The sequence below is a fragment of the Pseudoliparis swirei genome, chromosome 8 (assembly GCF_029220125.1).
Source record: "Pseudoliparis swirei isolate HS2019 ecotype Mariana Trench chromosome 8, NWPU_hadal_v1, whole genome shotgun sequence".
NCBI lineage: Eukaryota > Metazoa > Chordata > Actinopteri > Perciformes > Liparidae > Pseudoliparis > Pseudoliparis swirei.
Window position 1 is genome coordinate 8,972,197 of NC_079395.1, and position 27,664 is coordinate 8,999,860.

At 43.6% G+C, this 27,664-nt stretch overlaps 2 protein-coding genes across 6 annotated transcripts in view; one reads left to right on the forward strand and one right to left on the reverse strand.

Annotated features, from left to right (window-relative positions):
- The first annotated feature begins 28 nt into the window (after window positions 1–28).
- zzz3 (zinc finger, ZZ-type containing 3) lies at window positions 29–18,389 on the forward strand. 5 transcript variants are annotated; one of them, XM_056420388.1, is made up of 12 exons: window positions 29–171; window positions 6,063–7,803; window positions 10,143–10,281; window positions 11,289–11,436; window positions 11,542–11,654; window positions 12,233–12,304; window positions 12,640–12,741; window positions 13,119–13,213; window positions 13,596–13,758; window positions 15,370–15,504; window positions 16,404–16,504; window positions 16,733–18,389. In XM_056420388.1, exons 2-12 carry the CDS (start codon window positions 6,128–6,130, stop codon window positions 16,875–16,877), a joined length of 2,889 nt encoding a protein of 962 aa, XP_056276363.1. In that variant the 5' UTR covers window positions 29–171; window positions 6,063–6,127; the 3' UTR covers window positions 16,878–18,389. The 5 variants fall into 5 exon arrangements, with proteins under 5 accessions (XP_056276363.1, XP_056276366.1, XP_056276367.1 ...); XM_056420391.1 differs by having other exon boundaries at window positions 30–171; window positions 13,599–13,758; XM_056420392.1 differs by having other exon boundaries at window positions 31–171; window positions 13,119–13,214; window positions 13,609–13,758.
- Window positions 18,390–20,005: 1,616 nt separating this feature from the next.
- Window positions 20,006–27,664, reverse strand: part of ak5 (adenylate kinase 5) — a 55,610-nt gene continuing 47,951 nt past the window's right edge. Inside the window, exons 11-14 of the mRNA XM_056421093.1 lie at window positions 26,920–27,083; window positions 22,566–22,682; window positions 21,425–21,625; window positions 20,006–20,695 (exon numbers count right to left, since the gene is read on the reverse strand). Coding sequence (XP_056277068.1) covers window positions 20,630–20,695; window positions 21,425–21,625; window positions 22,566–22,682; window positions 26,920–27,083 — 548 coding nt within the window. The 3' untranslated portion in view covers window positions 20,006–20,629. The remainder of the gene's footprint in view (window positions 20,696–21,424; window positions 21,626–22,565; window positions 22,683–26,919; window positions 27,084–27,664) is intronic.

Below are 27,664 nucleotides of genomic sequence, written 5' to 3' on the forward strand. Positions count from 1 at the left end.
CGAGCCAACGAGTGTGTGACCGAATGCACTCTTGGCAGGGGCAAACATTTACAGTATAGTGTTGCATTTTGACGAGCGCGGTTGAGTCGGCTCACACACCCCGGCTCGCGCTAGTTGACTGGATTGAAAACATGGCTGCGGCCGAACGTGCAGCAAATTTACGGAAGTGAGGTATGTGTAATTCTTGAGCTACAAAACGCTATTTAGAAGTAGTGCGCCAGTTCGGCGGTTTTAGTTCAGCGAACGTCAACAAAACTGACTTTATTAGCCCACCAAAACATGTCTGACTCTCATTGTTAGCAGAACACAAATACATCGGCAAAGTTATGCGCGTAACAAGCCGCGAGCTAGCTTGGCGAGCTAACACTAGGCTGCAGCGGCTAGCTGCTACTTGGTTACCAACTGCTAGTTAGTTGGTTACTACCTGCTCGGTTACTTTGTTACCAACTGCCGTTATACGTGTTGTTTGCTAACGGCGTATCAGTTGAAATGTAAACCCCGGTGAAACGATGCTGGTGGCGCGTCCCTCCACCCATCAATGTTTTATTGGTTGACTTGATGACTGTCTGTTGTTCGAGCTAGTGTAGCTAGCATGTAGCTGAGGTTACTGGCGCTACTAGAGGGGCTTTACACCTGAAGCCGCCGCGATAGATATTCGCCTGCACGATGCCGTTTAACAGGAAACTAGTCGAGGATAAGTAGCCAACTTAGCCAACTAGCGCTAGTCGTTCACATAAAGAAGAAGGAACAAATTAAAGTGGGCTTTTAGATTGTAGTGTATTTGTTCCTGGGGGAGTCGCAGGAAGCGTGGAAGGCAATACGTGGATTTCACAGGTGCAACAGTCTGCGGTTTGGTGTCTCACGCGTTAATGTTTTTTATTTAGCCCCGAGAACTAACGGTAAGTTAATTTGCTACGGTTAGCCCGCCGCTAAACGGCAAGCTAGGTCAAATAACGTTCCCGTGGAAGTCAGTCTGTGCTAACCACTAGCCTGCTGTCCGACTCCGGGGTTGTTTTTGCCTCAACGTCCGGTTGGAGTTTTATTCCTAAACTTTTTGAGTTTACCTACTTCAAACTAACGTTAACTCAACCGGCGGTACGTGCAGCTGCATCGTTGCCCAGTCTCTTGTCTCGCCACAATGTCTTTACATTGAGCTCGCAGCTGCTTATTTAGCTTGGCTGTTGAGATTTGAGCGATTCTCATCGCTATGTCCACCAACACCACTTCGTGGATGTCTTGCTGCCAGTAGGCCCTGTGGATATTACTAACTACATATTAGTAATATAGATAAACAGTCCAACTCGATGGTTAAACGGCACACGGCTTGTTTAAATGATCATAAAACAAATGTATCACTCTAAACTCGGCCGATAGCTTAGCTGGTTTGCCAACAATAGCCCACACACTTAACTACTAAGGTGTGTGTTTACATGTAGTAGCTGTAGTTTACAGACTTAATATCTCAATGAAACCAATGTTTCGTTTATGATAGCAAATGACCCGCGCCTTAGTCCGCATCTGTCATGGTGCTAGACATTTAATCGGCACGTGTTAACATAGGTTCACAACCAAACACGCGCTTTAGAAAAGAACAGGAAGTGGTTTGATTGAGAATTACAATCACACATGTGCCCTATCTAAGTAGCTGGACTGACTAATAACATCTGGTTTTGACACGTTCAATATTTATGGTTAAACTGCTGTCTGTGGGCACAATTTATTATTTTGTAATCTTCAGGATCAATGTGCGGTTTTTAATGGCTCTCAATGTCAACACATAGAAGTATAAATACATTAAAAAACAATAACAAAGCTGGATAAAGGTAAAAACAGATTTTTAACTACCATGTACAGATGTACATATTATGTTTTGACAATGACATTTGCAAACAAATGTTTATATTAGGACCAAGGAACTTAATATAACCTTTCTTCTGCAAAATGATAAATTAGTACTGATATGCTAAAATGCTTCTTGAGAAGGCTACGGTAGTTTTGAGCTTTCTTGTATTTTTCTAATTAAGTTATCAGAGTTAAATCTTTATGAGACCAAGGATAGCTTAAAAAAATGACATTTATCTTCATATCGCTATCTGTTACACTTGTATACCCACCAACAGTTGAGATTAAACATAAATCAAATGCTGGTTTACGGTTTAAAGCCGGGGTTCCCAACCGTTTGGGCTTTTGCCCCCTATAAAACAAAGCAATGTCTACTTGCGACCCCGCATCAAACATTATGGTCTGACTGAGGACATGAGTTAAACCAAAGAGTGTTTTATCACCTTTATTCAGTTCATAGTACACTTATCAGGGGTTTCACAGGTTGAAAGTATCTAAAAAATATCAAATGGATGAAAAGTCAACAAGAAAACACCATTGTGTAAAATGAATAGATATTTTTCTTAATAGTTCTGTAATATTCTTTACTTTTCAACCTATGCTTTGAGTTGTGCTTTTTAGGGACTTTTTTATGAATTACGTTAAGTGTAGACTGGAAAGAAGCAAGATATCCCACACATTGTCTATCTACACCTCTGACTATCACCATGTGTTTTCTTTTGTCTGAGCCCAAGCTTCGATATATGATGAGATTTGTAGGTAATCACAACTTGCTTTATTTAGTTTCATGGGCACAACATGTATTCTGATATTTCCCAGGGACAGCAATATACGTTTATTTATTATGTTTATTAATTTAGGCATTGCCAACAAAGTGTTAATTATTGTGAAAAATAAGTAATTCAAGTTGTTCAACTAAACCCTGATCATTTACACGTAGTAATTCGTTTTTTAGAGCAGGTCAGATAAAAAGGCTTAATTATTTCTGTCGACTTTGAGTCCAAGGGTGAGTGCTCAGTCTGAATAACCTACTCCCCCTCTGTTTTTCGTGTTCTCTCTTATTTTATGCATGGACAAATCACATTAGCTTTCTCAGCTGGAGTCTCTAGTGGAGTGTGAGTAATGTGTGCATGTGGTAGTGCTTGTTCCAGGTGACTATTATGTTAGCTCCCTGAAGTAATATTATCTAAATGTATTTGTAGCCATGGTAGCTTCTGGCTTTTATGTTGCTGTGTTAGCACAGTGTAGGAAAAGGGAGGCAGTGTCCCAGGAAAGGAAACAAGGAATTAGTTTCGACAGAGGTCGAGCCAAAGATGTATGTGCTTGGAAATAATGTAAATGAGTACCATGTCCTCAATGTTAATTGATGCAAGAATCTATCTACCGTACAATGGGACGCTATGACTAGATTTTATCTTCTGCATCTAAGTGCCACAAAGTGAGATCATCTCCCCCTGAATGTCACTCTAATAGGACCTTTCTTACATCATGTTTGTATTATCCTCTGTTGTTAGATTTAATACTTGGAGCTATTATCTGGAGGATATTTCAGTGTGCGTCTGCTGATTGGGAAATGTCTCTGGCATTGGGGAATGAACCCTGAAGGACTGCTCTCAGCATTCCAGAGAAGCGCTCGTTCACTCCCGTGAAGAGGAGGCGGTGTGTAACGTCGAGCAGCAAAAGGGAAACTGCAGTGAATGAGCCACGCTTTGTAACGTCTCACTGCCGAGTCCTGAAGCCCCGCCCCTCTCCTGTTAGTTCAAAGTTTTTGCAGCAACTTCAACACTGCACATCCGGGGGTCCCCAGCAATACACCCGCCAAGTCGATCAGGTTGAGGAAGATCGGCTTATTTGTTCCGCTTCCAGCCCTTGTTAGTGTGCGCTCACCTCGCCGGCTCACACTCAGCCGCCGCTCCGCTCTGCACTCGTACGGCGGTTACCGCTGATGATGCAGTACCGGCCGATGGCGTCGCAGAAATGTAGCACCCGCCCTGCAGTTCCACTTTAAGTTAACGGGTTTGCTCTAGCAGCACTTAATCTTCGCGCCGTTGTAGTGCTTTACCGAACTTTATCCTAATTAATGTACAGCTAGAATACAACGAGATGTTCATCGATAAGGTTTACAGTCCCAGCATTAACAACTAAAATAAGTTGATTAAAAATGGATTGGCTTTGTGTAATTGTTCTTTACATTGATGCATTTTCAAAGCATCTCTTTGTAATGTAGTTATTTGTCGTGTAAGAAAATCCACATTGCTATTGTGTTTGAAGTCACTGCATGCTACTTCTGATGCATTGGTTTGTAACCGCTTCACTCCATGACCTTTATGCTCTGCAGCATCAAAACACTGCGAGAAACCAGAATAAGCGATTGATGATCGCTCTGTTGGCCTCTATGTTTCCCTCAATATCGACTTTACTATTGAAGTAAAGGTGTTCACATGAGTGAAAGTACGTGGATTGTTGAGGTTTCGTTTTGAATTGCATAATTGCCATCTTATGTGTGAAATGGATTTAGTATAAAATATGATCTCTGATTGATTACATATTAATGCCTTGTCGCATTCATCTTGTGCTCATCTTCCAGTTTGCACTGTAAGCCAGGATTGTTGCTCAAATGCCCAGTAATGTCCTTTATCTGTGGGATATCTCAGGCAAACAGACAGTTTGGGAAGGCATTGTTGTGCCTTAAATTGTGACCGAGGGTTTAAGCCGTGACGATTAGATTCCTATGGTTGTTCACACACTAAGTCTGTAAGCTTTGCGTCGGGTTATCGTTGTCTAAGCATTTCAGTTTTTGTACGTGAAAAATTGTGGAAGTATTGCAGCCTGTTCCTTCTCTGGCACACCTGTTCTGGAGAGAGAAACAGCCGAGTGTGTGAGGACGTGTCTGCAGCGCGATCCCTGCTGAATTGGGTGTAAGAATTACAGTGTAGCTTCTGTGTCATAAACCAGTCAACCAGATGTATTCTTTGAATAGAATACGCACTCATCTCTGCAGAGAAAAAATAATGATTCCCTGAATGAAACATACACACGCATGGTTTTGTTTTTTACCCCTTTTATAAGTGATCTGCTTGCCAGCTTTAAGAGCTTTTATTTGTGGAGTTACCGAGGGGTTTCATTCAGATTCTCAAAGCTGTGACATTTGTGAAGTGTCGATAGAGACCTTCTGATTTGTCATTTAGAATAGATGGAAGATCTTACCTGTAACCAAGGGCCGTTTGATCATTTAATGTAAAGACTAAGTTAATAGTAATTCTCCAGATAATTTTTTTAAATTCACAATTCATTCAGCAAAAATGACCTCAAATTCAAAAGGATTCAGAAAAATTGAAACAATTTACAAACTGAATCAACAATCTAACATTGGTTGAAGTAATCTCCTCCACGGCCGTTTATGTAATATAAACGTTCGCCAATGGTGAAGGAAGTTCTTTTAACAGGGGGGCGATGAAGAACCATTTTGAACATGTGTTTTTAGATATATACTTCTAATAACAGAAACTTGTTCCACCTGTTGGAGAAAAATAAAATACGAATATCTCATACTTTCATCAAAAAACGTAAACAGGACTCTGTGCGGTTTCGCTGCCTCTTCCATCTTGGCATACTGAGATGATTTTGCCCTTTGAAGTGTTCATCCATAAGTTGTAACGCTGTTATAAGCTATTTACTATTTGAAGAGTTTGCAGAGCACCATGTTATTGGGGATCTTTGTGGGCGATCTTTAGCTGTTCTCCGGGGCAGTCGGTAAGCAGCCACTCTTGAAACGGCCCCAAAGTCCATTATGCATTTTTGTAATCGAAGATGTTTATTAAGAAGACAAATTGCCCCAGCTCTACATTATTGTTTCTTGTTTTGTCCTCTCCCAGTTTATGTTCTTCCACCTTTTTTTTGTATTACCTTTGTATAGACCTGTGATCATCTAGTTTTGCCCGTGGACAGAAGGTGTTGCTTGGATACAATGACAGGAGAAATCAATAACCCTACGCTGTGAGCTTAGAAATTACCCACGCTGTTTTTAACAAAGGCCTTTTGGTGAATGCTCATGTTTGAAACACCCCAGGTTACTTTTCATTTTCAATCGTTGGCATGCCCGGCCAGGGAAACCAATGTGAACTTATAGAAAAGGTAGTGCTATAAAGTAACAATTGAGCACTAAAGGTTTTGTGGTTATTTTTGACTTAATGAAGTTCATGTATCTGTGCGCTTTGCAGGTGCCCGCATTCTGCTGCAGAGGAGAGAGCACCAGGATGAGGAGACTGTAGGCACCCGCCGTAGGATGGCCGCGTCCCGTTCCTCGCGCGTCACAAGGTCGTCAGTCGGGCTCAATGGATTGGATGAGAACTTTTGTGGTCGAACCCTCAGGAACCGCAGCATTGCCCAGCCGGAGGAGACCTCGCTACCTCCGCTACCAAGGGCCCGCTCGCCCAAGAAGAAGCAGGACTCGAAGCAGGACGGCAAGCAGGAGTCGAAGGAGGAGTCGAAGCAGGACGGCAAACAAGACGTTAGGCAGGACGCCAAGCATGACACAAAGCAGGAGACTCAGCAGGAGACTCAGCAGGATGTCCAGCAGCAGTCCTCGTTGCAGGGAAAGGTAACTGACTTGAATGCTTCCCCAGCTGAGGCGGAGCAATGGACCGGCTCCAGGAAGCGGGGCGTGTCCTGTTTAGAAAAAGACATTAGTCCTGAGAATTCCGAGAACTGTGAGAGAGGGAAGGGGCCACGGGATGCCTGTCCTCAAATCAAAAGGGCCAAGCGGTGCTCCCGCTCTGGAGAGTCTCAGGGACATGATGAGGACCCCGGGCCCCTGAAATCTGAAAGTCCCGTCTCTGCTCAAGAGCCGAGCAAGGACGATAGTTGTGAAGAATGTTCCAGCCAAAACTCTGATCACACAGCTCCTGCCTCGCCTGTCCACAGTAAAGAGGAAGGTGAGCTGACAGGGGGGCGGCCAGAGGATGGTCACGTGGAATGTGACGGGGCAGCTCGGCCCCCGAATGCCCACAAGGCCTCGAATGGACTCGGAGAGAATAAAGCAGAGGAAGCTAGCACACTCATTGAAGAGCCGAGTGCAAACTCCATCTTTGTCACTAACTGCCCGTCACTGGTCAACGGTAGTCCAACAGGGGCCCCTCCATCCCCTGACCCCACTGTGCCTTGTAGAAACTCTCTCCCTCTGCAGATGGAGGTCTCTGGCTCAGGGGAATCGCCAGCCTCAGATGTGCAGACATTTGAGACTGTTCCAGAGTATCCTGTCCCTGGGTTGATGGAGGCGGAGGCGCTGGAGGTGGAGGAGGTGGAGGTTGACGTGGTGGGCGACCCGTTGTTTCTGGCCCACGAGGAGCAGGTGACAGAGAGTGAAAACGATACCAACGGCCGGCCGCCAACACCAGTGCAGGAAGCAGCTGCCTCCACCTCCTCCACTACCACCAACATGAACAGTATTCCAATCAACAACACCAACAGCAACTCAGGAGAAACTACACCCCCACGAGCAACAACGCCCTCCCCCACAGAGCAAGAGTGCAATCCCTCAATGTCCAGCACGCCCCCCTCCTTCACAGAGCTCCACGAACACAGATACACCTTGCGGACTTCACCCAGAAGGGCTGCTACTGGTGGCAAGGCCTCCAGGCTCAGTTCTCCTCCCAGAGACAATGGTCCCTTGAGGGAAGAGGGGGAAGTGCTCGTTGGGCTGGAGGAGGATTGCCCTGTGGTCGAGGACCCGGCTCCCTCAGACTCGGTCGGCCCTTCCAGTGAGAAGCCGGTCTCTGTGGATCTAGGAGGCAGGGCAGGTGGTGAGAACAGTGTCCCTGTGGAGAGCAAAGAGGCCGAGCAAAGCAAGAAGCTGACGCAGAGCCAGGCTGCAGAGGAGGAGGAGGAGGAAGAGGAGGAGGAGGAGGAGCCGGACGTGTATTATTTTGAGTCGGACCACCTGGCTCTTAAACACAACAAAGAGTATGTAGGAGCTCCCTGGGGATTTTGCTCTGCTCATCTTTTGTTGATGTAGTTCTCACACATGTTGATCATTGTATTCTGTGCTACTTCTGGTCTTTGGTTTTGAATGAACCAGAGAAATATTTGGGTTCATTTTGGATTTGTTTGTCAGTTTAGTCTGAATGTTAAATATACAAAGAAGATTCAGTCTTATTCTGTCCAAAACATTGACTATGCTCCTTTGCTTGCTGACAAGTGTTTCTCATGAAGGAACATTTACTTTATCTGTACCTACAACCATAGACGTTTACATATAAATGTCATGAAGAAAATATACTACATGTGCCTTTTTGCTCAGCAGACACTCTCATCCTTCACTTCCAAAAGACAATCCAAGAAAACATCACAAATAAGTGGATCTGGGTTTTTGCAGCACTAACGCACACAAATACAGAATGTTATGGGAGTCTTTATCTCAAGTTATTATGGGAATCTCAGTGAGCATCCAACGAGAGCTCCTGTATTATTGTTCAAGGTTTTGTACGTTTCAGCATTTAATTTCCACCTTCAATTTGGTGCTGTAATTGGGTGAATTGGCTGCCAATTGTCAGCTTCCCAAAGCCCACAGAGATTGAATGTTACTGTCGCTCTGCTGATTGCCTTCATTCACAGGGTCTCTGTGCCGGGTTCTATTCCAAGTCATGTTGTGGCTTGTCAAAGCAGATGGGATGTTTATGTTGGTGGACAGTTCCCATGCTCGGTCAGGCCCTGCTAACGGCATCGTGGCAGGTCATCTGATTCACGATGCATCTTCATGGGAGCAAAGAGGCTTAGAGACGATCCTCAGCTGAGCTCCTTTAGTCTCAAATTCTGAAAATGGCTTTACAGGTAAGATTGTTCTTGTATTGCAAGGTAATTCAATCTTGTTTCTGTGACTTGCCAAGTTTAACAATGTGCAGAGTAAGGAGTATTTTTTTAAGGCTCAGATCAAAGCAGTGAGGAGTCCTTTTTTTTACGGCTGCATGACTAGGCATTTCAGGGTTGCTGAATATGGAAAATTTACACTGATGTAATTGAGGATGTGTAAATGGAACAGCTTGTCATTTTATTTTAAGAATTCGACTATTTGGACATACTACCCTCTACCTATTTCATGTAAAAACATTTTTTTTAAAGCAAACCACAGTCCTTGATTATCAGGCATTGGCACAGCACTATTGTTCTGGCCTGATATTGATTTGGCACCGGTGTTAGTCAGTAAACCGCAGTAGGTGGCAATGGTACACCGGGTTTGTCCCTGGACATATGGTGGGAGTTCAGAGAGATGAAAAGCAGAGCCACGTCCTCCTTATTTCCCTTCAGGCACATTGATGCGAAGTTCATCGGAGGAAGTCGGCATGCTTGCCGCTTCCTTTCGCAGAGATCTTACATTGGACTCAGCATCTCTGCAGTAATACGTTTAAGTGCCACTGCCGCGGACACCGATTTATTTTTACAGTTTCTGCCGGAGTACAGCGCTCACTGATTTTGTACAGGGTCAACAGAGCGCCGCATTGTGTAGGAGGATGGTGTCTGTAACTAAAGAAGGGATATGAGGTTAAACACAGTGGACTTGTTTGAATGGTATGCTTGTAGGATTTTGTGACCACCGGCAGCTGTTGAATAAATTGTGTCCTCTGCATTGATTTTCATGAATGTCCTGTTAGGGGAGATTTATCTACTCTGCTTCACTGAGCACTCGCATTAGATTACAGCCGTGCGGGATGTCGTCACATTCCTGTCGATTGCTGCTGCTCTGTTCGTACTGTAGGGCCTCTGAGTCAGGAGTACCCTGAGTCAGGGACGGCTTGTGCAGCTCTTCTCTTGCCCCAGAGGGTTTGAGTGGAAAGGTCGGACTTGTATAGCACGGAAGGTTCCTCAAGAACTGCACAAAACAATGTTTGTCATGCAAAGGTTATGATATTGCTATGAAATCTGAATGATGTGCACAGTTACAAATCAGAAGTGTTGAAGTGGCGTTGAAATGTTTTCTCTCTTACTGTCGTTCACCCGCTGCAGCTCTTGATGCACCGCACTAGAAAAGTAACTAAAGGTGTTTATTCGCGGCTGGTTGAAGATGCATCATTTCTAGCACACAGAATCACCTTTAAAGTTGAACTACCTGTTTGTGAAATAAGTGGAAAGGACTGGAGAATGGTTTATGTCTTGTGCAAATACTTAAGTTCTCAGCACCATGGTTGAATTATGCATCGTCTGGGGTCTGAAAGTTTGATGCACTGCAGCATTGCAAATGTCAGGTTGAATAATGTGAGTCGTCCCTCCCTCCGCCTGTGGTCTAACCTCGCTTCCATCCGTGTCAGTTATCAGAGGCTCCTGCAGACCATCGGTGTTCTCGAGGCCCAGCGCACGCAGGCCATTCTGGACCTGGAGACGTTGGCGCGTCACCAGAGGGAGGCGCTCATCGATCCCATCACCTTTGTGGAGCAGCTGCAGAAACAGGTAACAAACACACAAACGGGTTCTTGACCAATCAAAAAACCATTTATCTACAAAAGCAGTTATTTTGAGCTCTGTTTTAACTATACTTTGTGTCCACCTTATTAGTTACACCTTATTAGTTACACCTGTACAGTCAAATGTAATCAAATACAACTGTCCAATACAATTATGATGCCTATGATGTTTAGTATTTTGTTGACAATGCCATAGAGATGTTAATTGAATCATATGTTTGAGCATTGAGATGATAGAGAGGCGTTTCTAATATTCTGCCCACTTCATCTATGAATTTGGAAGTTATAACGCATTAGAAACACTGTATGCTATGATCAATTTACTGTAGTCCATTACAACACCATAACCCCAATAACAATCACCAGACACTGTTACGGGAGCTATTTATAAAAAACTTTGAAAAATTACCAATTTGATTTATGGTTAAGCAATGCCTGGACGTAAACATTTTTTTTAATTAACGTTATCGAAACATAAGCATTCCAAATAAAAGTAAAACCTTTCGCAAAACATAACTATTTGTCTTAGAGTAGGAATATGAATATTTAACCACTAACCAACAATACAAATTATGACTGATAAGTGTAAAACGGGAAAACCATAATACAAAAACGTTTTTCAAAAAGCTGAAAAGAAATCTGAGGTACAGTGTTTCTCTAAAATGAGAATAGCTGGGACACCTTAAAGGTCAGTCCGCCTGAAGTGAGCCTGAGCTGAAGTTGCCTATTTCAGGGTTGACACCCTTCACTTAAATCACCAAGTGTTAAGCAGGGCACAGGAACGTGGCTTTGCTCTGTTAGACACTTCCACCAAAGCCCCCCCTGCATGATGCAGGGCGAGTTGGCTATCGGAGAAAGAATCCATCAGAATTACCGTCCCTACTCTACAGAGTTTTTGTTCTCATGTACATATCTAACCTTGTTGCAGTACAGTTCATAGAAATGAAGATTATTTGTTAATCGATTGTGACCCCCAATTCTTGTGACCATCAGGTTCATTTGGACTTGCCGTGTCCTCAGCGAGTCGTCCAGCTCCCTGACATTGGATGGACGCAGTACACCTCAGGCCTCGGGGACTTTGAGAGAGAGTTCTGCGACAAGAAACGCAAAACCAGGCGGCTAAAGCTGATCTTCGACCAAGGCACGTATATATTTGTCTTAGTCTTGGTTGTGTACATTGTTTTAAATCAAAATAATCACCGCAGAGATTCCTCTGCCATTTTAATTGACTCGGTCCTCCCTTCAGGTTTGCCTGCTCGACCCAAAAGTCCTGTGGAGCTCAAAAAAGAAGGTGAATCGTCCACCATGTACTCGTCTCTGCCCACTAGTGACGCTCTAGAGAACAGCAGGCACATGCAGGTATGGCTCTGCCTCCTTCGTAAGATAACCTGTACCACACCACACGCACTCTACTGTGAATATCTCCAAGTATATCATTAGTGCAGATGCAGCTGCATCCGCTCCTGGCTGTAACTGATAAGTCACCAATCTCCCGTAGATTGGCCTCCAAATCATCTGGTTATTACCATCTCACATGCGTAGGCCTCCGCCAACCTCATCTCCCCATCCTCACTCCTCAGAGTTAAGCAGAGAGCACATGTGAGCACAAAAGATGTTATCTCTGTGTGTGTGTGTGCGTGTGTTCACACAACTCCATTGTTTCTGTTGCTCCCCCTGTAAACACTGTGCAGGCACATTGGCATTCTCCAGGGTAACACTGTGATTTCTAACAGGATTTGGTTTGTCAGTCAAACGTGTTGCTGTTTTTCTGCGTCTTACCAATGGCACCTCGAGTTTCATCCGACAGCCAGGCTTTGTCTGTCAAACAGACTGATTCTGTGGGTCCGGCAGCTCATATGCACAGCTCACTTCAAATGGTGGAGTACACATTAGTTTTCCATCTTTTAACCTGGCTATCACCTGTGTTTTCTTGACAGATGATCAGGGGAAGACTCTGTCATCCGAACAAGTCTGACACTTTTAACCAGCTGTGGACTGTGGAGGAGCAGGTAGGTGGCACGTGTGCAAGATGTTGCAATACATTGCAGTGTGGGCCGGATTGCATTGACAGTTTTTTTTAGGTTCTCTACAGATTATTCTTTTTCATCATAACCCACCCATTTCCCAATTTAAAAAAATCAATTTAGGTAATTAAAGTAAGTGAAATGAGGGCTGAATTAACGCAATGTTGTTTAAGAGGCTGTTTAAAAAAAATGATAAACATTTAGTTTGTGATAAAATCTTACTAAATACATCAAATACTTATTTACCAAAGTAGGGTATAGTCATGAGGTAAAGTAATTAGTCTGGACATGGTTTTCTGTTGTTTTGTCTAATTTGATAGAAAACACTGGAGCAGCTTCTTGTAAAGTTTCCTCCCGAGGAAGTCGAGTCCAGAAGATGGCAGAAGATTGCTGATGGGCTCGGCAACCGAACAGCAAAACAGGTGACGAAGAGAGCTCTGATGACCTGAACACACTGGCATGCTTGTTTTATCTGCACATCCTACCTGCTTAATTCAGAATTTTTGGTTTATTTGCATATTTGAGCAGAAAGAAATCGCCTCAATGAATTTAGAAACCTTCACCTGACTAAACCTGTTGTGCCTAGAGTTGTATTTTACGAGAAAAACAATATATTTTCAGTACCTATTGATACGATTGTACGTCTGTTAAATTGAATTGAGTGTATACTTAGCGGTACCAAAAGGCGAGGGCCCCCGACAAGTAACAAGATCATACAGTTGCGTGACTTGAAATACTTCAAGCAGCTTGTCTTCAGTTGGAAATCATTAACAGCCATGTTCCTGTTGCAACATTGCAGGTTGCCAGTAGGGTTCAAAAGTACTTCATCAAACTGACAAAAGCTGGTATTCCTGTGCCTGGAAGAACACCCAACCTGTGCATGTACACTAAAAAGGTAACTTTTGACTCCGTGATCCCACTGAGCATACTAACTACCAATGCTTTGGGTCTTGAAGTGAGGACGCGGCAATGAATTCAATATTGTTTTCTTCTGAGTTCAATCGAATGAAACTGTGATGGTGTTGTGTGATTGGTTCTGGGATATTTGAGCGTTAAAAGAAATGTACAAAAATAAAAGATCTTTAGCAACATAGGGTTTGTACATGTAATTTGCACTTCAATAGCCAATTTTAAAAAAAAATTATATATATTTATATTTATTAATTTGCAAAAAGTGCTCCAATTGTTAACTTACAAGTAATTATTGCCATTGTATTGACTTCTAAAAAATGTTTGAAGGGGACCCGTTTCAAACTGGCTGCTCTTGTGAATATCTGTTGGTTCCCCAGGCATCCAGCAAGAGGCAGCACCACCTCAACAAGCACCTGTACCGGCCGTCTACGTTCCTGACCTCCTACGAGCCGCCCGTCTACATGGACGAGGACGACGAGGGCTCTGCGTATGACAGCAGCATGCAGGACCCCTCTGCTGACGACTCGGTCAGTCCTCTGCCACGTCACAAAACACTAATAACTGCAATCTACATTGGATTGGATTCAATTTATTGTCATTGCACAGAGTACATGTACAGAGGCAACCAAATGTATTCTCTGCATTTAACCCATGCTTGGTTATTAAGGAGCAGTGGGCTGCAGTAAAGCGCCCGGGGAGCAACTGGGGGTTCAGTCACTTGCTCATGGACACTTCGACTTGCAACTAATGGGGAGAGCGGGGATCGAACCGACGACCTTGGGGTTGCAGGACGACCCCCTTACCCCACTGAGCTACACCCTTTCTTTATTTTTAAGAATGTATTTGAACACGTCCAACTCCCATTCATTTTTCCTAGAATATTATCTTGAAACTGATTCCCGATTTTTTTCCAAGTCACTGACCACAAAGCAGACTTTGGTACTTTGTCGCCTAGTTAATCTGATCACATGCTTCTGTTCCTTCCTCTCATTTAAGCAGTGACCTGTAAGATAACGAGAGGGAAACGCTGCGTGTTATGAGCCGTGGGAGGTTGTTTTATACCCAACGTGACTATTTAAATCCCATTTTTAGACACGGTGAAGTCAGCAACTGCGTACATGCTCCCTGCCTTGTCACTCGTCTGCCTTCGCATGAAAGATCTTCCTTCTAACTCCACTTTAACAAGTTTGGGGTGAAAGAAGGCATTTGGCCCTTGCCCATCCACGTCGGTGCCCTTTTTCCCCGCTTCAATCAGTGCAGCTTGTGCTGTTAACAACAGCGAAATCAAAGCAGGGGGCCCAGCCACGCCTCTCTCCATTTGAACTGCAGGACTCCCGACGCTCGCCGTTGCCCAAGCGTTGACATTTTCCTCCTCTCCCTGTTGATGGCAGTAACCTTCAAGTAAAACCGGATCGCCGTCTCCCGCTGAGAACACAGGCTGCTGCCTCACCGCCGCATTAACAAAACCTCTGACACTGCCAGAGTCACAAAGATGCTGCCAGCATGGGCCACAATAATATTTCACTTCACCAGGTTGTCCTTTACTTTGCAGGAAGAAATGAAACTCTGCTGAGTTCAAGTGTGATGGCAGCGTAGCAGGATTCTCACCAGGCCATTTCCTGTCGAGGCTGGAAAGTTTGCCAGATAGTTGTCAAAAACTAAAATGTTGAACTTTGCCACTTTCTTAGTTTCTGAAGTTTTCTTCCGCTCTCTGTAAGAAGGTTGATGCGGCCCGCAATCGTCTGTTTCCTTGAGCAAGACGCTTAACCCTGAATTGCTCCCTGTAGCTGTGTCGACGGTGTATGAGTGATTGTGAGTCGCTTTGGATAAAAACGTCAGCTAAATGAAATATAACATATATGACTGTATATTGCTCGCCAAACAGAAGAAAACCTTGTGTTGGTCTTTTACGGATACATTTCTCTTGTTCAGCTCAAATGTGTCTGATCAATGGTGGCAGCAAATGTGTCTGCCGGCTCTAAAACATCTCTAGATATCCTTATCGGGTCAGATCCCCGGACTCGTAAAGAGAGGATGACCGATCGGCATCAGGGAGGGACAGACGGAGCATCTCTCTGTCTCTTTCGTTCTGTGTGTGTATGTTTACATATGTTTGTCTTTCCTTTCCTCTCACTCAGGATGAGGAGGCTATCCCTATGGAGTTGAGAAATTTGCCAGAGTACAAGGAACTTTTAGAGCTGAAGCGACTGAAGAAGCAGACGCTCCAGGAGATCCACGAGGACACGGCCGAGATGCGGCACGTCGGCTACAAGGTGAAGACGTTGCACACTTCTGTACAACTAAAACACTTAAGTTTACAATTTAGGAGGTGGAATTAAATTAAATTCTGAATCTGAGGGGCTATAAAGTTGGTCGTCATGGACACAGGTTGTGTCCAGTTGCATACTTAGCATCAATTATGAGTTTAAGACGGCATCTGTTTTATATTTGCTCTGTTTATGAGTGTGAGGTTGGTTGACTCCACAGTGCAGCACACGAGGAACCTTTGAAATGGTGGGAATCCATGTTGCCTCTGGCTTCAGCGGGGAAATCCATAATAAAGAATTGTTTTTTATTTATGACATCAAGTTTCAACATTTTAACAGTAGAGCAGTTGCAGCTTTATCAGCATTTTACTTTGTTAGTTTTCTACTTTAACCCTTGTGTTGCCTTCGGGTCATTTTGACCCGAATCATCACACACCCCCCCCTTTTTTTGGGCTTTGACCCGATTCAATGTTTCACCCTCCTGTTACCTTTATATTTATTAACATATTTTACCCTTTGGGTTCAATTTGACGCCAGCAATTAAAACCTCCAGAAAATTATTAGAATTAATATTGTTTTCCAAGTTTAAGTGTGAGGTACTTTATGTTTGTTTGTTGACTACCGAAAGAACACCGACATTAAACATTGAATGGGGTCAAATTAATCCGAAGGCGGGGGGAGTGTATATTTTGATTCAAAATGAACCAAAAAAACAACAGGGTTAAAGAGTCACTGTATAATTTCCTTATTCAAAATACTACCTTTTTAGTGAATACTACCTATCAGTGTAGTTCTGTTCTAGTCCAAAGAAATATTTGTTTGCCAACATGTAATGCTTTTGTACCGCTCTGAAGATATGTGTGTGTGTGTGTGTGTGTGTGTGTGTGTGTGCTCTTGTTGTGCAGTGTGATGTCTGCGGCATGGAGCCCATCCAGGGAGTGAGGTGGCACTGTCAGGAATGTCCGCAGGACAACGCGGTCGATTTCTGCTCCAACTGCTCCGACTGGTGAGACCCTCCACCTCCCGTCAAACTATCTTGTTTATTGTTTACTTATTTCTATTGAGTTATTTTGAGGTATTGTATGAGCGTATTATTACAATACCTCTCTCTCTCTCTCTCTATATATATATATATAACATGGTCAGCCGGTATTGATTTTGAATACACCATCCAGTTGAAATATAATACTTTAGCTGTTCCCTTACTTCCCTTTTGTTCCTGCTCGTCTTCCAGCTTGTTCAAGACGGAGACTCACAAGCCGAACCACCACTTGGAACCAGTGCACCAGCAAGACACCTTTCTGGACAGGGACTACTGTATGCCGCAGAGCACCGGCTACAACTACCTGGACCCTAACTACTTTCCAGCCAACAGATGACAGGGTCACAGGCGTCTCTAGCTCCAGGCTCTCTCCACATATCCCACAGGCCACTCTGTGCATGGCTCCATCCTCCAAGTCCAAGATAACCGCTTAACCCGCCGCCAGGCAGGAAGGCTCATAGGCAGGCAGACAGCCAGGAGCCTCCAAGCAGACCACAGTGCTGCTGGAGGGTGGGGAGGGGGGGAGACGGTTGGTAAACTGGCATGCCTGACTTAAGCAAAGGGTGGCCATGTTGGTTCCTCAGAACAAGAGGGCCCTGCGCCACCCCAGCCAGGTTAATCAACGGATCCATGATTTGAAACGATATTACTACGATACTATTTTTAAGAAAACCAACAAAAAATACCCCAGAAGGCACACCGACATTCCCGAGCTCTGTGACTCATGGGGGGGTTTCCCCCCCCCCTCCCCTCCCCCTCCAGTTTACCTCCCTGTGCTGCTTCTAAACTGGAGAATTGACAATCGATCTCGTGAAGCTCCACCTAAAGGAGATGTGGTCATAGTGGACTGAAGTCATCAACTGACATGATGCACCTGGGTGGATTGTATGTGTGTATGTGGTCTCCGTGTGATGCAAGAGTGAACAATGTTCTAGCTAGGTATCCGTAGATGAGTATTTATGAGTCACAGCTTCCTCAGCAGGAGCTGCCGCGAGAGGAAGTAGGCGGCGTGGGGCGTGGCGCCGAGGTCGGCGTGTGTTTGACTGCAGACTAGGAAGTTCTGCTGCTCCGCCTGGCGCTCTGCAGACAGACCCGTGTGTGTGTTGAACCGCCTGTGCGTCATGTTTCAGCATGGAGCCATCCCCACCACTCAACACTGCTCTCACCTTTCAAACACACACACACACACACTTTCATCTGTTTCCTTTCCCTTTGCGCTCTCCACTAAGACATGTCGAACAGGGAAGCACTACAGCACGGAGAGCAAATGTTTTCGAAGGCAGGCGAATGGAAGCGTATGGTATAAAGTTCATTTTCTCATTTCCCCCCCTCCCCCGATGTGTGCCGTTGTTGAACATGTTGAGTGTACAAGTATATGGTGAAAAGTAGCCAGCGCTAGTTGCTGTGTGCCATTTTTTAACATTTTTCTTTTGGGGGTAGGTAAATCCACCTCTGAACCTGGCCACAACTCCTCCTCCATCGACCCACATTGCCCTACGTTATGGATCCAGTCATCATGCTTCTAGATCTTCTTTAATTTTGCAGTCCACTTCAAAAGATCCGTTTAAAAGATTGTATTTTTATTAATCTATTTAAAAAAAAGAAAATAATTGAGGTCGTGGTTGGTGCCTCCACAGTGGAACAACCCACACAATTTTATACACATAGATTTTGTTGTGCTTGAGTAGACACCATTTTGTATGGTTTTGGTCTCTTTCCTTCACCCCCTTTTCCCCGCTTCAATATCTGTGTATAACAGTCTGTTCTTATGTAAAAAAAACTACAAAATAATAATGTCAAAAAAAATATTGCTAGAGGAGAATGTGGAAATAAAAGTATGTGAAACTAGTGTTTCTACACTTGTTGTTCCTTTATTATAATTTATAGATTGGTTGGTAGATTATTCAATTTGTTGATTTAATGAGTAAAAGGGAATCTGTGGGTCTCACTGAGTGTTTTGTATCATTTTATTCGGAATATCTGGATTTCAGTCCGTTGGTTGAACAAAACAAGATGTTTGAAGTTGTCATTTTGGACGCAGTTAAATTTTTTATAGTTCAGATGGTTAATCGATTTAATTGAGATACTAATCATTGGATTCATAAAGTACTGTGACAGTGGTGAGCAGGATCGCCCTTCAGAGGATCGGTGGTTCGATCCCTGGCTCCGGTCGCCCATGTCGATGCATCCTTGGGCGCCCCACATGGCTCCTGTAGCTACGCTGTATGAATGTTGGTCATTCCTGATGGGCAGGTGGCTCGTTAGCCCCTCAGCAGGTGCTCATGGTTGAATGATGACAAGTCGTGTTAAAGAGCTTTAACCCTTGTGTTGCCTTCGGGTCAATTTGACCCGATTAAATATTACACCCTCCTGTTACCTTTATATTTACTAACATATTTTACCCTTGAGGTCAATATGACCCCAGCTATTAAAATCTCCAGAAAATTATTATAATTAATATTGTTTTCCAAGTTTAAGTGTGAGGTACTTTATGTTTGTTTGTTGACTCCCGAAAGAACACCGACATTGAATCGGGTCAAATTGACCCGAAGGCGACAGGAGGGTTAAATATTGAATCGGGTCAAAATGACCCGAAGGCAACACAAGGGTTAAACGGTCGGAAGACTAGAAAAGCGCTTTACAAGTACAGGTCCGTTTACCATTTAATGAGACTCATTGTTATTTGCAGCCCACGCGCATTTGTGACTAATAACATTTAATTAGCGTTTTGGTTGATTTAATCTTTCAATAATAAATCAATGTTTTCATCCAGTATATCACAATGGGCTCAATATAATATAATTTTGTATTTATCATTAAATAAAAAAATATTATAAATGTCAGCTAAGAAAAACATTTAAATGCCCACCGGGCCACTTCAATTTTCTTTTATCCAACCAACAGCCCAAAATCCAAATCTACCCAATCATTCACCTGATGATCTAGAACTGAGGAAAGCAGGAGAACCAACAACACGACGAGACACTAAACACTTTGGTCGAACAGTATTTCCTAAATCAAAACATCAAGATTGCTCGATGATAACTAAAAAGGATGATTTATTTGTCTTAATTTTTTTTGGGGTGGTGGCAACAATGTCGAAACCTCCAGCTAAATGTGAACATGTGAAAGTTACTGATTTATTTATGTTCCTTCCCTTGAGTGCTAGTGTGACCTTTAGTGGTCACTTCCAACGCTCCCCGACACACTGCTGCAGGTAAAGGTCATTTAGCGGATGTTGGAGTCGCGTATCGTATCGGCTTAAAAGGTGGAAGAGCAAACCAAATATTTCTGTGCATCTTAAAACGGAACATCAAACACTTCTTCCCCATTTAATTGCCTTTCATATAATTTCTCCACCTTTTTGTCGTGATCTTCTCACCAGCAGATGGTGCCATCAGATCAGCTGGGACTATTTCCTGTCTTCACACAAACACCAAACACCAAAGTACACACTCAGAAATCCTCCATTTCGCAAATGCACTGGCTTTATTGAACGTTAAATACCAGACTCCAACAAGCACCTGCGCAATGAGCTTGGAAACATACAAATGCAATATTCTTTAATACTTTAATGCTTTTTATTTAACGCACAAAAAGCAGTTCAGCTTGATTGTAAATCGTGCATGCGTGTTACAATATAAAGCACGTTGCTGTGCATGAGAGCATGAGCACACTGACCCTTTCTCCCTTAGCTCGGGAAATGGAGCGATGGAGAGATTTCACATTGAACTAGAAACATGCTCTCAGTCACAGCAGGGATGCCATTTTCTCAGTACAGTTAGATGCCTCGGTCCGGCAGTTTGCAGCATACATTGAGGTCAATGGAAGAGAGAGACGATGCAAGTGAGTGAAGCAGAACCGGGGGCGTCGTCAGTCGAAAGCAGAACGAGGTTTCACCGATTGCTGGGCGTGTTTGGGGGACATGCGTAACACAGTTCGACGAGCGTATGTCTGGCGCAGGTGGGAAGTGATGTGGGTGTGGGTGAGAATCCAGAGAGGGGGGGAGAGAGAAGGTCTTCAGAGGTCGACCTCCTGGACAGCAGCGTTTGGAGGTGAGGGGGAGCGATGCTGAGGAAATTGTAGGAATCAGAAGGTCTCCATGGCCTGGCAGATCTGGGCGAACACTTCATCTGGCGACCTCTCGGCGTCGACCTGCAGACGGAGACACGCGGGCGGAGACGAGGTCTTTCAGAAAGCATCACAGTCTTTAATGTTCAGTCCTCTGCAAGTTCACAGCGGACTGGTGACATTGGCTGTGGCATTAAGGCACGCACACACCCACACACACACGCACACACGCACGCACGCACGCACGCACCTTACGTGGCATTTAAATGTTCCAACGGCTCATATAAAAGCGTCGGTTCAACCCTGAACAGAAGTTCTGTGATTATCGTGTCAGCAGAGACTCCAGTGACAGGATCAGAGGCACCAAACACAGAGCACGTTACCCTGTGCTCACACCCGAGCCTTCTGCTCACAAAGATTCCATCATAATCATCTCTGTTGTCGAGGGGATTGACATATTTAACTTAACGTTTTTGGATTTATTCACTTTGACTATAAAGCTTGGGAAAAAGGCCAATTAGCTTTTTACATGTTTCATATACAAATGCATCGGGAAAAACTGTCAGAAATGAATGGAATATTGTAAGTGTTTGGCTACAAAAACACTGACAATGTTCCTTTAAAAGAAGTCTGCAATATGTGTTTAAGGGTCATTTACATCTGAATGATTTGAGCTGAGATGAAATTTATCGAAGTAAACTAATTCTCATTTGACGTGTGACTTTTAACCCCGAGTGGGAATTGAACCTCCGGCTTCCAGCCATTCTGCCCCTCTGAATTAAAAACAAACGTCTCACTAGAATCCAACGTTACCGCGTGCAGCAGCTTCTTGTGCTCGTAATGCGCTGCCACCGCCTGGCTGTCGCTGCAGAAGCTCTGCGCCGCCCTGTGCAGGACGCCGTCTCTGTCGGGGGCGGGGCGAAGGCCCGGGGAGGATCGGCCACGACACTGCAAGCGGCTGGACATGGTGTCGGCGGAGCAGCTCAGCAGGAGCACCGCGCTGGGCTCTCCCATCTGACACACAAGGCACAGGAGGAGGAGTCAGCAGAAGGTCCAGCAGACTGCCGAGAACCTCAGGCTGCGTCTCCTGCTCGTTTCCTTGAGACTGAACGGTCCGTCCCCGCACGCTTGCTCCATTAATTCAATTCAGTTTATTTGTATAGCCCATTCTCACAAATTACAAATTTGCCTCAGAGTGCTTTACAATCTGTTCACATAGACATCCCTGTCCCAGAACCTCACATCGGATCAGGAAAAACTCCCAAACAAGCCTTTCACGGGATTAGTGTTGTTGTTGTTGTTGTTGTTGTACCAGTTTGCATCAGTAAAAAAAAAAAGGACAAGTTCCTTCCATTTGTTGACATTGAGGATCACGCTGTCATTTAGGTTTGTCATGCCTCTCCATTTATTTTTACCATCATCTCTCTCTTCTATTTTTTTTACTATGAGTCATATTTAGTGAACATGTGTCGGTCTGACGTCAGCCCTGCACGCAGTGCCGCCGCTCCCATAACGCGCACCACGCGCTGTGACTAGGGCACCAAGTCCTGAGGGGGCACCAACAAATAGGCAACTAAAAAAATCATCATCGTTATAATAATTATAATGCAGATATTATTTCAGTATAGAAATATTAGGCACCTTTTAGGCATGTGTATCACAAAACAGGCAGAACATGAGATACATTTAATTGTTCAAAAAAAATTACGATGGTGCCTCCCCCCCCCCAAAAAAACCAAATACACATTCAACTTCCCAAGCTCGCCCTGGGTGCCCTTTCCTATCTCAGGGGGCATCATGAAGGAGTTATGCTTAGGGCACCAACATGGCGAGCAGCGGCACTGCCTGCACGTCCAACGTAACAAAATCAAAGCGACTTCCTGCTTTCTTTCCTCTCTTTTTAAGTCTAGTTTTGTGTCCGGTCAGTCTGTCCCCGTCTGTCCGGCGCTCTGACCTTGGCTTCGTACTCCTCCACACGCCTCAGGTCTCTGGGGAACCCGCTGATCACGAGGCCTTTCCCCTGCCGTACCGCCGCCGCCACCGCCTCACACAGCAGCTCCAGCAGCGAGTCCTGGACGTCACCGACACACAAACAGCACGCGCATGAATTAACATGAGGACAACAATACATGCTTCATACATGAATAAACTCAGACAACAGAAAACAGGGAGATGCTGTTATGCCTCTGTGAGCACAACAGGCTGGATTACCAACTGAGAAAAGTTCCCCCAGGAGCCGAAACAGCCCTGCTTTATGTCAAAATGTTTATTACGCTTATTATAACTCATTTAAGCTCTATGAGAAGTTATTTTCATTATTATTTGATTAATGTCTACACAATGTCAGGCGTTGTCTTCACATTGCATGTTTCGTCTGCTCAGCAGTGTAAAACCCAGAAACATTAAATCAAGCATAAAATGAGAAGCTGAAACCAGCAAATGTTGTTTTTGAAATTTTGTGACTTTCATGACTTATAAACATATTGCTGGCACTCAACGTGTAGTTTACTTGTTTCAGCACTTGCATCAAAATGGTCTCAAGCTCAAGCTCCGGGGTTTGGGGCTAAATTATAATCGAGCTGCTACTGGTGTGTGTTGTAAGAGGCATTTCCTGCACGCTTTGGGGACTTGAAGGCAACAGGGTGCATACATAAGGAGTTAAAGACATTTCTATTCCAGCCCCCCTTCTAGGTTAATCAGGCTCGCCTTTATAGGAATACACTTATTTTACTCTATATTCAGAACTAACACACAGTTTATCTTAAGATATGTACTTCATGAATTGTAATTCACAAGGCAGACACACTTTGTTTCCAGTTTATTAGCTCGGATAAAACTAATAGTCTGAAACAGCCGCACTGCAATAAATCCGACCCTCATAAAGTTCATACGTTTGTAGTAATTTGCCCAGCACATTTATAACCGCGGCAGACGCGTTATTAGAAACACTTCTCAGACTAATGACAAACAAACTGCAGCCCACAAAATGATCATTAAGTTGAATCGACACCTCTCTCTAAACAGTTTAATCGGAAACGCCAAACTTCATGTTCAAGCTACAAAGTTCCTCGCACCGTCATCAAAGTCCCCGAGCGTCACGTTGAACTTCTACGTTGAATTTAAATGATGTGCAAAAGGTGAAGAATGACAGCACCTTTGTTTTGGTTCTTTACTGACTTTGATATTGGCTGGTATGGTGATCTCAGCCTTCTGGGGAAAAAACTCACAGGGTTTTTTTGGTGCAATCTTGTCAAACGCCTGAGTATTCATGACCGTACCCTACATCACCGGGCTGAGAGCCTGAGCTGCCAGAAGATGCATCAAATCATGTGCAGCCGCCACAGGAAATCAGGGAAGGCAGGATTCACTGGTTGAAACATTAAATATAGGGATTTTTGGCTTCCGCTCAAAATATGCAGCCGAAAGTCATTTAGTGCGTTTCCACTTTCCATGTCTGCGCGCCGGGGAAAAGAATCCCGTCAGCTGGACTCCTCCGGCTGCTTTATTGACTGTACTGTACTGTCTGTGCAGCCTTTTAGAGAGCACACATGTGGCCAGGCAGGACGCTGGTCGCTCTGCAGAGGGATTATAGTTAACAGAGAACATTCAATTGCACTTTCTGTGTTGCTAGGCAACAGTACAGTAATATTTTATGCGGTTGAATATATGCCGTTACAGTTTTTACACTCACCAGACAGGACGGCATTATATCTCACTTTGAGTTAAAACCATTAACTCTGATGTGTGATTTAATATTGAAGTAGTTTTTTTAAAGCTTGCACTTCAGTAATCCCCCATTATTCATAATATGAAGGGGAAAAAAATCAATATCTCCCTCTCTTTCGGTAACTAACATCAATTTAGCGTCTGGCACAAACGATGTGAGAGAGCACATGGGACGTGGTCTTAATGCGCTTTAAGACGCTCTCACAGCTGAGCCGGGCTTTAACGCCTTCAGGTTCCTCCACTTAGGCGACAAAAAGCAAAAAATTACAATTAATCTGCGTTTCGGCGTCTTTCAAAATCCATTGAATGCACAACTTTTTAAATCTTGAAATAGTGGAAGGCCGTGGCTAATTTACTGGTTGTGTGTCGCTTTGTGTCGACCTGGAAGCATCTGGCAGCTGCATCCAGAGAACATTTGAATCCTAGTTGGTGTCACGTTGTTCACACTCATTAAAAACACCCTGATGAGTCTTGGTCACATGGTTTTCTGACCGCAGGTCAGCCGATAGAAGCTGGTGGCGAGAGGCCGACTCGTGAAGAGAAATGCAGACGCTGAAAATGAAGCTTAATATTTGTCCTGTGTACACATGATACAGTGAATTTATAATAGGATTTTTAAGCTGTTCTTTTTTTTTACGAAGATATTATATTCATTAATATTTAACATGTGTACAAAGTGGCTTTATTGACATATTCCTCTCTCTCCTATTTGTTTTGTCATCTCTATTAGAATATGGCCAACATCTTTTATCCCGATCTAGGTCATTTCATATCTCGATAACAATATATATCACGATATGGCACACTTTCTAATAATTAATAAATAAATTGTCTATATGTTTGAATTGAATGGTAAAGCCTACTTCTGTATTCTCTTGTGTGATACATGACAAATTAAAGGTATTTTCTCATTTCATGAAGAACTTTAGTTTACTGTGTACATAATCATAGTATTACTTTTATTAACACCTTCCTTGCCATTAACCTTTGACCTTGTCCTTTCTCTCACTGAAGTTACTTAAACAGCAATAAAAGCATTACAATGCTAAAAAGTCCAATCAGTCAGAGACATTGAAAACACTTCTGTGTGTGTTTTTTTATATTATCAATTCTATGGTTATGTAATTAATTAGATATGAAACACTGTGGATAGAAAAAAAGCTTTTTGCTCTACTGCATTAGACAAAATGTATCAGAACATCACATTTTTTAAAGTTGTACCCAGCAGAAATGTGGCATTTTATCCTTGAAAAAAGACAATTTAACGATAATAATGAGAGCTGAAAAGCCACGAGGAGTCATTAGGCCTCTTGGGACCCTGAATGCAGCAGAAAGCATCATGAGAACCTTTAGCTGAGGAGATGGTTGACAGTTGAACGCACAGCCTGCAGTGATAAGATGTGTGATAATTAATGCTGAAGACAGCAGACTCAACTCCACTCAGCTGCTGCTGAATCACACTGCATTCATATATATCTTATTGGATTAACGTCATGTATATTTTGAAAGTCCCCCTTTACATTTTGAGCACTCTTGGCACCATACTCCCTCTTCTGTTTATTTCTTTAGGCCTTTATCAGAAAAACATGTTTACAGAGTAAACAGTCTCAGTATTTTCTCCGCCTCAGAGCTGTGGTGTTACGTTTTTCTCTTCAGTAACAGCATGGAAGAATTAGTCTTTTATGATATAAAAGTCTGAAAGATATTGTTCTTTTCATGTATTATCTTGTTCACTCAACCCACTGCTCAGCGCTCACTGCTCTGAGAAATCAGCTGTCATTCAGTGTGGGTGTCTCTGGGACATCTTTATTCTCTCATTTTCTTTTGAATCACTGCTTTTTAACCACTGCTCCCACTTAATATCCTTTTCTATTATTGATTTCAAAACAAACCACTTTTCTGTTCTTTTCTTCACTCGTGCTTTGATGTATTGAAGACTGCAATTTCAGAGTGAAATGTACACTTTCTTAAATAAACACAAACGTTATATAAATTGTTAATATCACAGAAAATAAAGAAAACCTCCTCCATTGGAAAATCACTTTTTATCACCCCACAAAAAATTAGCTGAGATGCACACATTATTATTATTATTAAGTGCTGTTTGCTTGATTCCAGCTTGATTGTTCTTTGTGCACTTAAAAGTCAGAGGTCTGTTAAAGAACGCTGTGGCAAAAGTAACCAAGTACATTTACATGAACACATTTCCCTCAGTGAGGTCTCGAATCAGTGGAGACACGCGATGAAGCAAAACAGGAGGAGAAAAATCTTTCAGCAAAATGAGATGGCACCATCTTGAAACATGGACATGAACCCTTTCCGGTCAAACTGTGTTCGAAAAGATCTGCTTGTTTGATTCAAAAGTCATAACATTATAAGAGGAGAAGTTAACCAAGACTCCCAACATTTAGTTTTGTGTGCAGTTAAAAACAAGTTGAAGTTATGATGATTCTGACATTTTGCTGTATGGTTTTTCTTTAAATTTTTTTTTAGATCTTGACCGCTCTCATTTGTGCCTCTTAGTGGCTTTTTCTCCAGGTCACCGTGCCTCATGGGTGTTAAAGTATAGACGCCACACTGACCTCTGGCAGCTGCTCTCCTCTCTCCAGGACGTCCCGCAGGTGACGCCCTCTGTCGGCGTGAGACTGCAGCTCGTTACAAAGCAGGTCGCCCAGGGCGACGTGACGCAGGCCGAACCTCTCCTCCAGACGCTCACACTGGAGAGATTTACCTGAGCCTGGACCCCCTGAGAGAGCACACACACACACACACACACACACACACACACACACACACGGTTACTCCTTGATAAAGAACTTACCTGAGCATCTCCCTTAACCAGTGAAGTGGTCCCCATAGCTACCAATCTGAAGAACCTGAAATTTACTTTCATAGCGTTTCATGCCACTTTCTACTTCGGTAACACTCTAACTTCCCACTACGATTGGCTCGCTGTGCGGCGGTAAGAAAAGAGACAATTTTTCTCTTGACTCAAATGTTTTGGCCCCTTTCCATGAGAGCGAGGGTTCAGTCGTCAAGTTGGATTGTTGTTTGTAGGTCTCAAGTCTACATTGAAAAGTTTTTTTGCTGGGAAAAAAGCTGGGAGCAGATTGGTTGTTCTTGGTGATTTTAAATCAAGTGTACTTGAGGAGCTCCGGGAAAAGCATCTACAGCGCTCTGCTGCATCAGAAGGAGAGAGTGAAAATAACTTTGGTCCTCACCTTGTCTGAAGCTTACAGCATCTCCTGCACTAAGCTCAACCTAAAGTCCAGCCTGAACCCTGAAGTGTCCTCACTTTCCAGATGTACCGGTCCTCACAAAGAGGTG

Coding starts and splice junctions, on each gene's coding strand:
- zzz3 (XM_056420388.1), top strand. CDS start 6,128: ATGGCCGCGTCCCGTTCCTCGCGCGTCACAAGGTCGTCAGTCGGGCTC. Junction 13,214..13,595: donor CTGTGCATGTACACTAAAAA/GGTAACTTTTGA, acceptor TTGTGAATATCT/GTTGGTTCCCCAGGCATCCA. Junction 16,505..16,732: donor TGCTCCAACTGCTCCGACTG/GTGAGACCCTCC, acceptor CTCGTCTTCCAG/CTTGTTCAAGACGGAGACTC.